This window comes from Schizophyllum commune, assembly GCF_000143185.2.
Source record: "Schizophyllum commune H4-8 unplaced genomic scaffold SCHCOscaffold_14, whole genome shotgun sequence".
Lineage (NCBI taxonomy): Eukaryota > Fungi > Basidiomycota > Agaricomycetes > Agaricales > Schizophyllaceae > Schizophyllum > Schizophyllum commune.
Window position 1 is genome coordinate 761,169 of NW_026089551.1, and position 13,172 is coordinate 774,340.

General features: G+C 55.8%; 10 protein-coding genes across 10 annotated transcripts; all 10 read right to left on the reverse strand.

Moving 5' to 3' along the window:
- Positions 1-132: 132 nt before the first annotated feature.
- Positions 133-3,677, reverse strand: SCHCODRAFT_02706463 (P-loop containing nucleoside triphosphate hydrolase protein; the record flags this gene model as incomplete). The annotated part of the gene is made up of 8 exons (XM_003027300.2): positions 133-393; positions 449-641; positions 727-934; positions 1,031-1,200; positions 1,270-1,478; positions 1,533-1,615; positions 1,692-2,718; positions 3,174-3,677. The coding sequence occupies 8 exons, from the start codon at positions 3,675-3,677 to the stop codon at positions 133-135; spliced, it is 2,655 nt and encodes an 884-aa protein (XP_003027346.2).
- An 821-nt stretch (positions 3,678-4,498) lies between these two features.
- Positions 4,499-5,508, reverse strand: SCHCODRAFT_01106344 (uncharacterized protein; the record flags this gene model as incomplete). Its single annotated transcript, XM_003027301.2, has 3 exons — positions 4,499-4,719; positions 4,772-5,226; positions 5,276-5,508. The coding sequence occupies 3 exons, from the start codon at positions 5,506-5,508 to the stop codon at positions 4,499-4,501; spliced, it is 909 nt and encodes a 302-aa protein (XP_003027347.1).
- Positions 5,509-5,655: 147 nt separating this feature from the next.
- On the reverse strand, positions 5,656-6,477 carry SCHCODRAFT_02111727 (uncharacterized protein). Its single transcript, XM_050341828.1, has 5 exons — positions 6,381-6,477; positions 6,231-6,326; positions 6,083-6,177; positions 5,890-6,034; positions 5,656-5,837 (listed from the first exon to the last, which is right to left on the reverse strand). The coding sequence occupies exons 1-5, from the start codon at positions 6,384-6,386 to the stop codon at positions 5,778-5,780; spliced, it is 402 nt and encodes a 133-aa protein (XP_050197468.1). The 5' UTR covers positions 6,387-6,477; the 3' UTR covers positions 5,656-5,777.
- SCHCODRAFT_01162345 (uncharacterized protein) lies at positions 6,469-6,736 on the reverse strand (the record flags this gene model as incomplete). Its single annotated transcript, XM_050341136.1, has 2 exons — positions 6,469-6,645; positions 6,717-6,736. Coding segments are annotated over 2 exons (197 nt in total), but the record flags the coding sequence as incomplete, so codon positions are not given.
- Positions 6,737-7,098: 362 nt separating this feature from the next.
- SCHCODRAFT_02474427 (uncharacterized protein) lies at positions 7,099-7,362 on the reverse strand (the record flags this gene model as incomplete). The annotated part of the gene is made up of 1 exon (XM_050342729.1): positions 7,099-7,362. A coding segment is annotated over one exon (264 nt), but the record flags the coding sequence as incomplete, so codon positions are not given.
- A 909-nt stretch (positions 7,363-8,271) lies between these two features.
- On the reverse strand, positions 8,272-8,445 carry SCHCODRAFT_02465771 (uncharacterized protein; the record flags this gene model as incomplete). Its single annotated transcript, XM_050342653.1, has 1 exon — positions 8,272-8,445. A coding segment is annotated over one exon (174 nt), but the record flags the coding sequence as incomplete, so codon positions are not given.
- Positions 8,446-8,874: 429 nt separating this feature from the next.
- SCHCODRAFT_01049283 (uncharacterized protein) lies at positions 8,875-9,114 on the reverse strand (the record flags this gene model as incomplete). The annotated part of the gene is made up of 1 exon (XM_003027302.1): positions 8,875-9,114. A coding segment is annotated over one exon (240 nt), but the record flags the coding sequence as incomplete, so codon positions are not given.
- A 963-nt stretch (positions 9,115-10,077) lies between these two features.
- SCHCODRAFT_02459321 (uncharacterized protein) lies at positions 10,078-10,263 on the reverse strand (the record flags this gene model as incomplete). Its single annotated transcript, XM_050342598.1, has 1 exon — positions 10,078-10,263. A coding segment is annotated over one exon (186 nt), but the record flags the coding sequence as incomplete, so codon positions are not given.
- A 54-nt stretch (positions 10,264-10,317) lies between these two features.
- SCHCODRAFT_01042987 (uncharacterized protein) lies at positions 10,318-10,545 on the reverse strand (the record flags this gene model as incomplete). Its single annotated transcript, XM_050340917.1, has 2 exons — positions 10,318-10,421; positions 10,476-10,545. Coding segments are annotated over 2 exons (174 nt in total), but the record flags the coding sequence as incomplete, so codon positions are not given.
- Positions 10,546-10,676: 131 nt separating this feature from the next.
- Positions 10,677-11,214, reverse strand: SCHCODRAFT_02519445 (uncharacterized protein; the record flags this gene model as incomplete). The annotated part of the gene is given in 2 exon segments (XM_003027303.2): positions 10,677-10,718; positions 10,735-11,214. The coding sequence occupies 2 exon segments, from the start codon at positions 11,212-11,214 to the stop codon at positions 10,677-10,679; spliced, it is 522 nt and encodes a 173-aa protein (XP_003027349.2).
- Between the last annotated feature and the right edge of the window lie 1,958 nt (positions 11,215-13,172).

The following is a 13,172-nucleotide window of genomic DNA, read 5'->3' on the forward strand; positions in this document are numbered from 1 at the left end:
GACAGACGGTGAGATACGAGAACAATGTAGATCTGTGTACAGTATGCCTGTCATGACGAGTATCGATGGTTGATGTATGCGAGATTACGCGGTTAGTTCCTTGTACTCATATGTACAGTAGTTGAGAATCATCTAAGAAGCGCTCAACACGTTCTTCCACCTTTGTCCACCAACCTCGCTCAACACCCGCTCCACCTCGCCCTGCTCGAGGTTAAGCACCACCCGACGCTCCGCCTGCGACTTCCTTAGTGCGCCTGCGCTATCCTCCACAAGCATCGCCCGAGACGCGACCAGCGCACATAGCACAGAAGCCAGCTCCGTCGCACTCGGCCGCCTCGCAGACTCGTCGTGCCCGCTGAGGCTCTCGAGGTAGTTGAGGTGCTGGTTTTGGACCTATGACCTCACACGTCAGTGCTCTGCAGCGAACGAGGCGTCAGACCGAACGTACCTCGCCCCACTTGATCTCCTCCACGCCCTCCCGCTTGACGCACTTGACGAGCGCCGCGAGCATGAGGCGCTCATGCAGGCTGCAGCCGCGGAGGAAGGCCGCCGTCGGGCTGTTCTGCATGAGCTTGATGACCTCGGCGACGTCCGGGATCTTGACCGCGCGGCGCTTGGGGTGCACGAGCTCGACGGCGCGTCTGAGGAGGATGTCAGTACGTGCGAAGGACGAATAATTCATGCCGACGATGCAACAAGCACCATATATGTTGACGTGCTACTGACCTGCATATGTCCAACACCCTCCGTGCGTCCCCGCTGATGCTGCTGACTTTCATCGCGGCGAACTTGACTGCGTCGGGCGAGATAACGCCGTCGGGCACCTCCTTCTTGTCCTCCTCGCTCAGGCCCACCAACGCCTGCTGCAGACGCGTGCTGACGATGGTGTTCAGCTGCGGCGTCGTATATGCTTGAAAGTTGATGCGCGTCATGCCTGCGAGGGGCGTCAGCAACCGTGAGGAAAGTCTGAACGAGCACAGTGGGGTAAAGCCAGCCTGCAGTCCGGCGGCGGACGGGTAACAGCACTCACCCAGCCGACTGCGCACCCTCCCCGTCATCACGCGCTCGGGCAGATCCATCGTGTTCGCGACCGCGAGCACAACCAGCTTGCTATTCGCGATAGTCGGCCAGTTGAAGAAGTTGTACACCACGTCCTGCTTCGTCGTCACCAGCTGGTCGAGCTCGTCCATCAGAACGACACTAGGTCACACAATCATCGTCAGCCTGCGCTCCTGGCACACACAATGCGCTGCATATCAATAGACTCACCAAGCATGTCCACTCGGGCCTCTCCCCCGCCCGCCCCCACCCCCGAAATGCCTCGTCAGCTCGCGCAAACTCTCCTTCGCGCCCACGCGCAGGTGGCCCTCCTTCGCCACGTCATGCCCAGAGACGGCTTCCCAGAGCAAACTGTAGGCGGCGGCGGGCTCGGGCACTTTAAGCCCGTTGATCTCGACGTAGGTGAACGGATTGGTTTCCTAGGATGTGGCGTAAGCGGGACAAAGGCAGGGAGGAGAGAATAGACGACGTACACTAGCTTCCGCCATCCGCTTGAGCTCGCGCACGACTGCGTGCACAGTCGCCGTCTTGCCCGTGCCAGGCGTACCGGAAATGTCTGTACAACATCGTCAACTCAGGGCTCTCCGATCTCATCGCCAATAGTCGTGACGGATATCTTAAATAATGCTCACATATACACCCCCCACTCCCCTCCTCCAACAAATCGCCCACGCACCGCAGCACCCGCTCGAACTCGGCCTCCCGACACGGCAGCGCCTCCGGCCGGCTCCCCACATGCAGCGCGTGCATCGCGCGCAGCCACGGGTCCTTCGGCACGTTCGAGAGGTCGAGGGTGGCGAAGGTCTGCGTGCGCGGGCGGACGGCGAGCTTCTTTGTCGGTGAGCGCGGAGTCTTGGTGGGTGAGCGGGGCGTCTTGGTAGGTGAGCGAGAGGCCTTGCTTGGTGAGCCAGGGACCTTGTTTGGCGAGCGCGGCCTCCTGATCGGCGAGTCGGGCGCGTCCTTGCGCGCGCGCTTCCTGAGCGCGGCCTTCGAGTGCGGCGTGGGCTGCGCGACCGTACGCTGGCGCTTGCGGGGCGAGGTAGCAGCCGCGGTCCCACGCTTGCGCTTCCGACGCGAGGGTGTATGCGGCACGGACTCCTCTTCGTCCGAGCCATGGTCGTCGTCGCCCTCCTCATCCGAGTCCTCAGGCCCAACGACCGGCAACTCGTCGTCCTCATCATCCGAGTCGGATAAGTGGGCATAGTTATCCTCCGAGCCTGAGCCATCCGACTCCTCCGAGTCGCTAGCATGACCCTTGCCCTTCTTCTCCACCTTGTGGTCCGGCACGACGTTCCACTCCTCGCCCCTCCCGAGCGCCTCTTCATCTCCAACCTTCCCTTCACCCGCCTTCCTCGCCCGCGCGCAGTGTCGGTCCCAATCCAGATCGTAGTACAACCCCCGCGCCGAGTTGATAGCATGCGTACAGTAGAACTTTTCTCTTTGCGCGCTCACGTCCTCCTCGTCCGAGAGCTCGTCTTCGGTGCCACTGTCGTACATGCCCACGTTCCGCCTGCTCTTAGTCGGCGAGTTCGAGCCCTGCCACGCGACGCCGCTCTTGCGCTGGAGGTCGCGGGGCACGCGACTCGTGACGACGCAGTGCTCAAGGATGCAGCTGGGCATGATAACGTCGGTGGAGTCGAGGGAATAGTAAATTTCGTTCTGGGGGCAGGGTAAGTATGTGTGCGCGACCGATTTGGGATGTGCGCGTCTCAAGGGGGGTGGAAAGATGAGGACAAGCCAAGTGTTTGCGCCAGTGGGTATCTGCGCTGGCTATGCAAACACAACCATGACGCGATGCGTCCTGTACGACGTGCGCAAGCACGGTATGTAACGCTGCCAGACGAGGAAGGGGGTGGTATGCGCCCCGAAATCGCTGCGCGTATGCACCCAGGAGAAAAAGAAGGAATGGCAAGAAGATGGTTGTATGCACCTCATGGGCGCTCGGGCGCGAAGAGGGATTCCCTGGGTGTAAATGCCCAGGAAGGTTATGGGAGGGACGGAAGAGGGTTGTGTGTGTGCCCGGCTATATGATGTCCTCCGCGCGACGATGCGCCATTGAGCCAGAGGCCGCCAGTCGAGTCGTCGATGATCGTTCCAAAGGGAAGAAAACTCACCACGAAATGATCCCGCTTCGCACCACACTTGGCCAGCTCGCTCGGGCGCAGGAACCAGTGTATGCGGACCTTCTGCCGCGGGTGCGTCTCCTCGTCGATGCACTCCAGCGCGCTCGTCTCCCACATTGCTACAATCACGCCGATGCTCGCCTGTGGTCGCAGACTCGCTACCGACACTGTGTCCCCGACTTTGAACACGACTTCCTCGGTATCGCTTTTGGACGCCTGCTTGGCCCTCCCCGCTTGCTTCCCCCGCTTCACGCTCGGTTTCGCCACTGCCTTGCGCTCAAACGCAGAGTAGAACGTCGTGGTGGTCTCCTCTGCTTCCACCTCCTCCCGCGCTTCGCGCTCCTCAGGGTATAGGTCTTGCTCAACATTCGTCGATCGCGTCAGTACTGGTTCCCCATTCCATTCGATTGGGCAGTTCGATTTTGCCGTCTGTCGGATAAAGGGTGCAAAGCGTCGAGAACGTCGAGGAGTGGGGGGTACCGCCGTGCGCGACATGGATAGGTTTAGTAGCTGGTGGCTACGAATGGTGGCTAGGAACAAGAGGCGTTTGGTCCCGAAATGACGACCACGCGAGATGTCACGTCTGTGACCGACCGCGTCAGATTTCGGCAACGGCCGAACGCCTCATGATTCGATCCAAAGCACTCGTTCATCTTCAGCGCATTCGACCGCAGCTGGCTTGAATTGCTACTCGACGACATACGAATATGTCCGAACTTACTACTGGCTTGTGTCCTGACACAGCGGTCAAAGTGGGGTTTGTTGTAGACCAGCGTCTACGACGTTCGTTGCTTAGCTTACGGTACTCGCTAACGAATCTTACTTATCTTACTTACGACTTATGAGGAATAGAAGACCTTAAACTCACCTGTACCGTGTTCAACTCGACGGAGTGAACAGAGTAGACTCAATGATCACACAGTCGGCGGACGCAGACTTTCGTCGATGCGCGCGACTTCGGTTCCCGGGAAAGGGTTAGATTGGACACGATGGTAGTAAGAGTAAAGAAGGCTGCCCCCTCGACTAGCGAGAGGCGGACCTTATATACGTAGGGTCGGAGTCAGTGAGTCAGTGGTCATAGAAGTAGCTAGAAGCGTCGTAAGTATTCGTGGGTCTTCGTAAGGAATCGTAGGTATTCATGAAGATTCGAGCCGGTTCGTATACATTCGAGGGATCACATGGGAAATAGAAGTAGAGAAACGGAGAGTAAGAATGCGTATCGCGTGGGTGAGAGTCAAAGGAAATAGGCCCATTACCCGTGAGCGCGGCATGTCGCTGATCCACGACATCGCCCCCCACCAGTCTCGGCCACGCGATTAGGCGAGGCTATAGACGGTCTCGTTGACATCGCGCGTCAGGACATTAACGAACGACCGCGCCGTCATGGCCATGGATGCGACCGTGTCGTCCTTCCAGTCCCGGTCGTCGATGATCTGGTAAACCGGTTCCAGCCCGATAGCGGTGTGCGCCGAGCGCCAATCTTCATCGGCCGAGACCAGGAGGGCTCGAGCGACCCATGTAGAGTCGACTAGCTGGCCTATCTCTTTGTAAATTCCTCAACCTAAACTCGAATATAGACCATTTCTCACCGATGTCCTTCTGCTCACGCAGCAGCTCGTCACGAGGTACCTGACGACGCGAGGCCTCCTCGGTGACAACCCAGGGGGCAACCATATCCAGCGCTGTAGCGCGGTTGAGGCCGAACGGCGCGCCAACATTGTATGCGCTCGCGAAGCCGTTGGTAATCGCGTCTTCGAAAAGGCGGAGGAGTCCGCGGGTGTAGTACCGGGCCACGTTCTGAATGCGATGGTAAATGGTGGCCAGTTCCTCCTTCGTCTTGGTGGTGATGAGTCCGAAGACGTTCGGGTAGAGGAGAGCGAGATTCAAAGACGGAGTCTTTTTCACAATGCGATTATCGACCTCGCCTGCGGGAGGCGCTGAGATCGTGAGGAAGGCAGGAAGGCGCTCGAGTTGCTGGTGCACCGAGTAGTTGTTGAGGAGGGCGAAGGTGAGGAGTGCGATGAAGTGGAGTGTCACGGCCAGTCTGAATGAAATGAGTTCGAAAATTCGTGGCCGGGGGAAATTGAGCGTACTCCTCGGCAAGCTCCTGGCGCAACTTATAGCCCATCGTCCCATCGTCCTGCTCGTTGTAGGGGACGACCACGATGTCGGTCTCGAAGTCGAACGCCCGGGTGAGGTGGTGGATGCTGGTGAACGACTGGAGGAAGGTGACGAGAGAGGGGTGTCTGAAGAGTTTCTTGAGCGCGCCGTGAAGGGCGTCAGTGTCGTAGCGCGCGACGGCGAGGGAGGACTGCGCGTTGGTCATGATGAGAAGTGAGGATGTATGTAGAAAGAAAAGAGAAAGAAGAAGGAGATGAGGAGGAACATGGAAACGCTCTGGTTTATATAGATGTAGAGTGCAATAATATAAAAGCGAAAGAAAATGCCAGAGAATAGGATTGGACGCACTTGCATGGTAACCGGAGTGAAGGGCGGCCATGGCGGCCGCATGAGCGCGCGAGGAAGCTACCTCGATGAGGAAGGCGGCCCTCTGCGATTTAATATCGATTTAATCCGCAGAGTATGCTCGCTGCGCTAGCTCCCGAGCGCCGCGCATTTGCCATTCCTGCAAGATTCGGGGTGCGTTGGCGAGCTCTTTTGCGGTCAACCATTCATCGTGGTCTTCGGAAAATCCTTTCCAGCGTACCTTGTAGATACGGTGGCGGCGACCTTTGCGCTTTCGGCCCCATTTCTCATCAATAATCCTTTCGACTTCGACCGTCTCGGCGAGATCAAAGTCGCGTCGATTGAGCGGTTTCTTTGGGCGCTCGCCAAACTCGGAGGGCGACTTCCTGTACCGTTCAAGATGAGCAATATTCAGAATTGGATGGAGTCCGTACGAGTCCGGTAAGCGCAATTGATACGAAATAGGACTGAGCTTGCGGATGATCTCGAAGGGGCCGTCGTACTTCATCAGTAGCTTCTTTCCTCGGCCCTTCTCGTTCCGTAAGAGCTCAAGCGAATGAGGATTCAATACAACGAACTCACCGACTTCGAACTCATCAAGGGTTCGTTTCTGATCATAGTCCTTCCGTTGCGCAATCTGCGCAAGCAGGAGCGCGTCTTTTGCGCGGGATCGTGCCGCTTCAAAGCCGTCAACCATCGCCTGTGCCGCTTCATCAAAGATTTCGATGTTACCTTCATCCCCCCGCTGAGAAGAAGTGTCGCGCGTTGGGCGAGGAATCATATTGGCGGTTTGATCTGAGAGTAGCGCGGCACTTGTAATGGGCTGATATCCACGTAAGAGATAGGCTGGCGAGAATCCGGAGCTCGTGTGAGGCGATGTGTTATAGGAGAGGGCAAGTGGGTCTAGTAATTCCGACCAATCATCGCGCGATGGCCCGATGTACGCTCGGAGAGCGATTTCGAGGTACTGATTGACGATTTCGGTTTGTCCATCGGCCTGCGGATGATGAGCCGTGGTCAGCGCGCGCTTCATCCCCATCAGATGACAGATACTCGTCCAAAAATCACCTGTCCATCGTTTGTCGCGATCCGATATTACCTGCAACGGAAGCCCATAGTCCTTGACCACATGGTGAAAGAAGAGTGCGGCCGTCCCTTCGGCGGTCACGGATGTAGTACAGGGGATGAAAATAGCGTACTTTGTCAGCTTATCCACAATAACGAGGATGTTATCGTACCCTCCCGAAAGTGGTAGCTCAGGAATGAAGTCCATGCTCACCACTTCGAATGGTCGTGTCGGGATCGGGATAGGCTGGAGTAGACCGACTGGCCCGTGTCGCCGAGGCTTGGACTTCTGACAGATGTCGCATGTGCCGACAAAGAGCTTGATGTCACGAGACATCCTCGGCCAGTAGTACATACTAGCGATCCGATTGTACGTCTTGTAATAGCCTCCGTGAGCCGCTTCGGATATAGTGTCATGGACATCGGACATAACACGCGAACGCAGGGAGGCGGGAACGCATAATCGATTGTTTCCGTTAGAGTCCTCGAAGTATACCAAACCCTGTTCACTGTAGTGGTATTGTGGATATACAGGAGAACTCCAGTTCTCTTCCTTATTCAGGGTGTCGAGGACCTTACGGAAATGATTGTCGGTCTGATATGCGTCGCGCCAGGTCTGCAGTTCCGAGTCGTCAAGTCCGACGATGACGGTGAAGACGGAAGAGGAACAATAGCGTCCTCGTGATGCGTCATCACAACCACGCAGGTCACACGTGATGATTTTCGGCCCGGGATCCGCTTCCGCGGAGATTTCCGAAGAAATGAACTTGGACGCGACCTTAAGGAGTTTCTCCTCGTACCGTTCACCAAGCTCGGTATACATGTTTCTCAGAGGGTCCGAGTCGCCGAGACTCAAGGTACGTGTATCATCAACAAGCGGACCATTCTCGTAAGGAACACGGCGTCGTAGCCTTGAGATAGGATCTACATTGCTGTGTACTTTACCAGCGCGGTGTACAATTCGGAGCCCTGGATATGCGGAAAAAACCGTACCCCACGTCAACAGTCGCCGATTGACGTTTTGGAATGTCCGGCTCCACGTCAGCGCGGCGTGATCAGTAATGGCTAGAATATCTTCCCCCTCGAGATAAGGTTGAAATTTGATCAAGGCCTCCTTGAGAGCGAGAGCTTCGCGCTCGGTGGGGGAATAATTTCGCTCGGGTGATTTAAGGACTCTAGACCAGTAAGCAATCACACGCTCGACATGCACTGTTGTATCCTCGAAGTTTTCTGCCCAGTTACCAGGCTCGGGCACATCTTGGACTTCCTTACATGCCTGCGACACGAGGCGTGGAACGGGATCCCCTCGTTTGTGTGCTTTTTGGAGCCTCTCATACATCCGAGTACCTCGAAGATCACGTACTTGGATTGGTTGTACCTGCTGCAATATTCCTGCTAGTCCATAGTCACATGCATCGGTGTACACGCGGTACGGTCGCCCTGGGATAGCATATGCGCGAACAGGTGCATTGGAAAGGGTCTGTTTACACAGCTCAAACGCTTCTCGATGCACATCCGACCACTCCCACTCTGCCCCTTTCTTCAGTAAGTTGAAAAATGGCTGCGAGATCCAAGCGTAGAAAGGGATGTACGAAGAGAAGTAAGTCATCATACCTAAAAAGGTCTGAAGCTCGCTTACGTTCCTCGGCTCCTCTAAGGCGACTATTGCGTCTACCTTCTCCTTGTGCGTCGAGAGCCCAAGACGGGACACCTTCTGTCCGAGTAGCATAAGCGATTGATAGGCGAAGTGACACTTACCAGGCGAGAGCGTGATTCCCGACGATTCTATCGCGGCGAAGACCTGTTCGAGATGCTTAACATGCTCCTCGAAAGTGAGCGAGAAAATGACGATGTCATCGATGTAAACCAAGGCGAAGACCCATAGGAAGGGCGCTAGCACGGTCTGCATGACGCGTTGAAAGACGCTGGGGCCATTTCTGTACCCGAATGGCATTCGCTTAAATTGCCACAAACCGCGGTGGCAGCGGAATGCAAGCTTCTCGCTAGCGTCTGGCGTCATTGTGAGCTGCGTGAATCCTGCCAGAGCATCAAGGGTACTCAGCCACTGCGAGCCCTGAAGCGCTTGGAGTATGTCGTCCTGTCGAGGAAGCGGAAACTCGTCAGGAATCACCGACTCGTTCAGTTTCCTAAGGTCAATAACCATCCGAGGTTTGCCGTTGCGATAGGTGATGAAGACGGGAGCAGCCCAGGGACTCTTAGATGGCTCAATGACGCCCAGTTGAATCCAAGAATCCATCTGCTTGTCAATGACTTCGCGCTTCGCTGGTGACGCCGGGAAAGGCGGTAAGGAGACGGGCTGAGTTCCTGGTTTTAGTCGAATTTCGACCTGAGCCGGATAGTTTCCCAATCGCCCATCAACGCCAAACGCGAGCTTATGCTTCAAGACCGCCTCTTCTATAGCTAAGCGCTGGTCTTGAGAGACATCGGGCGAGATATCGACCGCTTCGAGGAGTTTGCTGCCATCCACTGGATCTTCTGGCTCTAGACTAGTCTTAGGGCCTCCCTCCAAGGGCTCAGTTGCAGCTGGATCGTCCTCACTCGTAGCGTTTTTCTGGGCCTTAGAAGTAATATTCGATTCAGCATGAATAGCGACGGTAGTAGATGAGAACAAGGTCGGCGCAGGTGATGTGATGTCGGACCGGGTCCCCGGCTCGATGGCCGTTGTTCCCTTTATGGAAGGCTTTCTTCCGTCTCGATCCATCACTGTCTCCGACCGTGTCTTCGCCTCCACAAGGTCCCGGATGAAGCGAGCGTGTGCCTCGACCTCCCCCCTTCGCTGCTTTGTCATCCCCGCGCTTTTCTCCAACCAACTCTTCGGATTTCGAGCTGTTCCCAATGGCTCCCCTCGTGCTATGACGATCGGGCGCTTCGAGAAGTTGGAGACCTGCAGGAAGGGATGAGAGCGGCATATGAGGGTATCAGGTGCGCCGAATACTTCGTCCTCATTTCCGTGCGTTAATAGCTTTGATTCAATGTAGATCTCGTCTATCTCGCGCGGAAAATGCGCCTCTACGCGTACCTTCTTGCAAGATTCCGGTGGAATGACGACTCTTTCAGCGGCACCTACGCTTGCGGCCTCTGCTTTGGCCCTCAACCTTCGATTTCGCCTTCGAATTCGATACTTCTGCGCAAGAGGAGCACGAGTTCGGTACTCAGGAGCAACCCGAACGCGGAAGGTGTGACCTTCCTCATCTACCATACCCGCTGGCGCTGTCGAATTTTCGACGCGCAAGCGACGTCCGGACTCTCCAAACTGCACGTGAGTACTCCCCCCTTCGCGAAGTATCGAAATTCCGTACTGATCTGCGAAATCGTTGCCGAGGATCAAGGGTGTTCCCATACCGCGCACTACATAAGCCTCGACGTCGATTTTGACTGGTCCCTCAGGTGTGTGGAAGTACAGGTCGAGATTGACATACCCTGATATCACCGAAGAGCCTGTGACCTGGACGAGCTTGATGCGCTGTCCCGCCTTGATGCGTGGTCGGTTGAGCAAGGCAGAGAGCGCTTTGGCAGAGATTAAGGTAATGTCAGATCCCGAGTCTAGTATAATGTCCAACCAGTCTGTATCTAATGAGTTGACAGTGACCTTCATCTGTGTCGCTTTCGAGCCCAAGAACGACACACCAGGTGGACGCGCCATGTGCTTTCGGAGTTCGACGAGCGGCCGGTCGGGTGAATGAGGTGCTGAATTGTTGACCGAGTAAGTCAATGCTTTCATCGCTTTTGCTAGCCGCCGACGAGCTCGTCGATTTAGAGACGGTTGCGGGGGTTTTTCTACGAACGGGGCCAGCGATCTAGATCGATTGCAGGCAACATCGTGAGTCTGCTCCCCCTGCCGCACTTCGGGAAGTTCATTCGCCTCTACAGTAGACCCCTTCAGCGCTTCCTGCGCGTCTGGCTCGTCCGCGGTTGCGGTGACGAGAGCAGTCGTCGCATCTGCTACCTGAAGGGGAACTTCAAAATCCTGACCTTCAGGTTCGTCTTCGTCATTCATAACACTATAGTATAGGTCCTCGTACTCGTCCTCTGCTTCGAGGAGGTCTATTGAGGCCTCTGCTAGGCGAGTTCGTGCACTCCTCGTGCCTTTGAACGCGTACTTACACTCCTTGTCCCAGTGGTTCAGGCTTCCACAGTGACGACAACCGCGCGCTCCCTTGTCCTTGGGTGTGGCGCGTTTTGATATGTTTGCGTCATCCTTCGGGAACTTGGGAGGGGGTAGATCGGTGGAGGAGCCCACCAGGTGAGCACGCGCAAACGTTGTTGGCTTACTTCTCGTCCAGGACTCTCGCTGATCATAACGATTGAAGTTCTTCTTCTCACCACCTGCTTCAAGAAGAGCGTCCTCGTGATAGCGGATTGCGGACTGGAAGGAGACGAGGTCAGGGTATAGTTGAGTCGAAAGGATTGTATTCCAATTCGAAGGTGCGGTGTCCATTACCTCCATGATGATCTCGTCGTCCTTAAGAGCGTACACCATAGCCAATAGGTCGACCTTTCGGATGTAATACTCACTCGGAGTCTCGCGCCCATGGCCCGGCTCACGATAGTATGAGTTCCTCGCCTTCGCCTTCTGCTTCACGACCCAGTTACGGTTCATGTAGTAGGAGCCTATAGCGAAACGTAAGGTTCCCCAATTAGCAGTGATCTTCTGACGATAATCGCTTCCCAGTGACCAGTACCATACTTCGGCCTTTCCTTCAAGGCGACGCGGTACGATTCGCCCGAGTTGCGTGTATATCGCTTCCGACTCACGAGACAAATCGTTCACCTTATCAAACCATCTCGTGATCGTGGACTCGCTCCCGTCCCACGTAGGTACGTCGCTCATCTTGAACTTGAGGTCGAATCGTGGCTGCGATTCACTCGGGCGCGAGACAGCAGGATCACGATTGCCTCCAGAACCACGAGAATTCGGGTCTCCACTCGGTAGTGGACGACGTGGACCACGGCCGCCACCTCTTCGACCACCGCCACCACCGCCTTCGTCGTCAGAAGATGGAGGGGTCGGAGGATCACTCCCTTCGCCCGACTGTAGTGCCGAAGCCGGATGTGGAGGTGTGTCTCGTCCCCCTCGATGTCCACCCTGCCGAGCGGTGCTTCGGGTGGAATGGCTCCCTCGACCTTCGGATTGATCCCTAGATTGATCATCCTCAGGCGATCTGTGACGTGCTTGTCGCGGTTTCCCATGGTTAGAGATAGAGTCGAATGGAGTAGGTGTAACCGTATACCCCACCTGACCTGCTGCGCTAACGTGAGGGACGAATCCTCCCGGCATCCAGGTCGAAGGCGTAGGTGCCGCCGTCATCCCGTATGGAATGTAGTGCGGGTCGGAGAATAAATCCTCCATCTTGGTACGTGGACCGGTCGAGATACTCGTCACGGGCTGAGCACTTACAGGTTGAGTCATGACTCCGCTATATATCCGTGAGGCATGCCGACGACGGATACCTTCTAGCGTCTTGGGCTCCTCTTCCGAGCGCTCAAGCGCTCGCTTCGTGTCCCTTTGTACGAGTTTCGAGAGCCTATCCAATACCACGTCGTCATCCTGCTCCGACGCTTCGCCTTGTCCGTGCCCACGCTGGAAATCGAAGACTTCATTAAGACGCGCGAGAAAGTCCTCGACTCTTCGGCGATAGACTACGCAGAGCCCTTCGAAGTCCGCGTCTAGGTACGCTTTGTCTAGATCATTCTCTGCATTCCACAAGGGCAAGGATGGGACCTTTTTCCCTTTCAGAACGAAGAACTCTCTAGCTTGAAGCTGTCGTACCCGCAACGCTTTTGTCAACCTCATGATATTCTCGGGAATCGGGGCATAATAGGTACGATCATCGTCCTCGAACTTAGCTCCTCGAATTTTGAGGATAGCGTCGTCGAGCAGGGACAATTCGACGGCAAAGGCGGAGTCCTTCTCGTCTCGCATGGAGCGAGACAGGTGTCGCCATCGTATAGATTGCGACGTGAGACTAAGTGCACTGAGGGTACGTGCCTCCACCTCCGTATATCTGTCCTTAACCTCATCGTTTCTATGGAATTTCCAGGGGGCCTTACACACAGGCGAAAGATTGTAGACCTCTGCCGTCCTAGTGGCGTCCTGCATTTGCTGCGTGAGAGTTGCGAAACCTTCGATCGGAGCGGCAGCCCAGTCAAACTTCTCATTGCTCAACACACGGCGATATGCGAACTCCTTCTCTGTTTCGCGTTTGTCGGGGCCATCTGAAGATCCATAATAGGTGACAAGATTAGGGATGACGACGGGAGTGGGATCGTTTGGATCGACGGGATCGGCGGTGTTCGCCATGATCGTGAATGATCAAGGGGAAAGATGATGATGACAAGTCGAAGGGAAAGTAAGTATTTGCTGCGAGTTCCTGGCTGCGGACACCAATGTTGTAGACCAGCGTCTACGACGTTCGTTGCTTAGCTTACGGTACTCGC

Coding starts and splice junctions, on each gene's coding strand:
- SCHCODRAFT_02111727 (XM_050341828.1), bottom strand. Junction 6,178..6,230: donor CCTTGATGAGTTCGAAGTCG/GTGAGTTCGTTG, acceptor CGGAACGAGAAG/GGCCGAGGAAAGAAGCTACT. Junction 6,035..6,082: donor CAATTGCGCTTACCGGACTC/GTACGGACTCCA, acceptor TGAACGGTACAG/GAAGTCGCCCTCCGAGTTTG.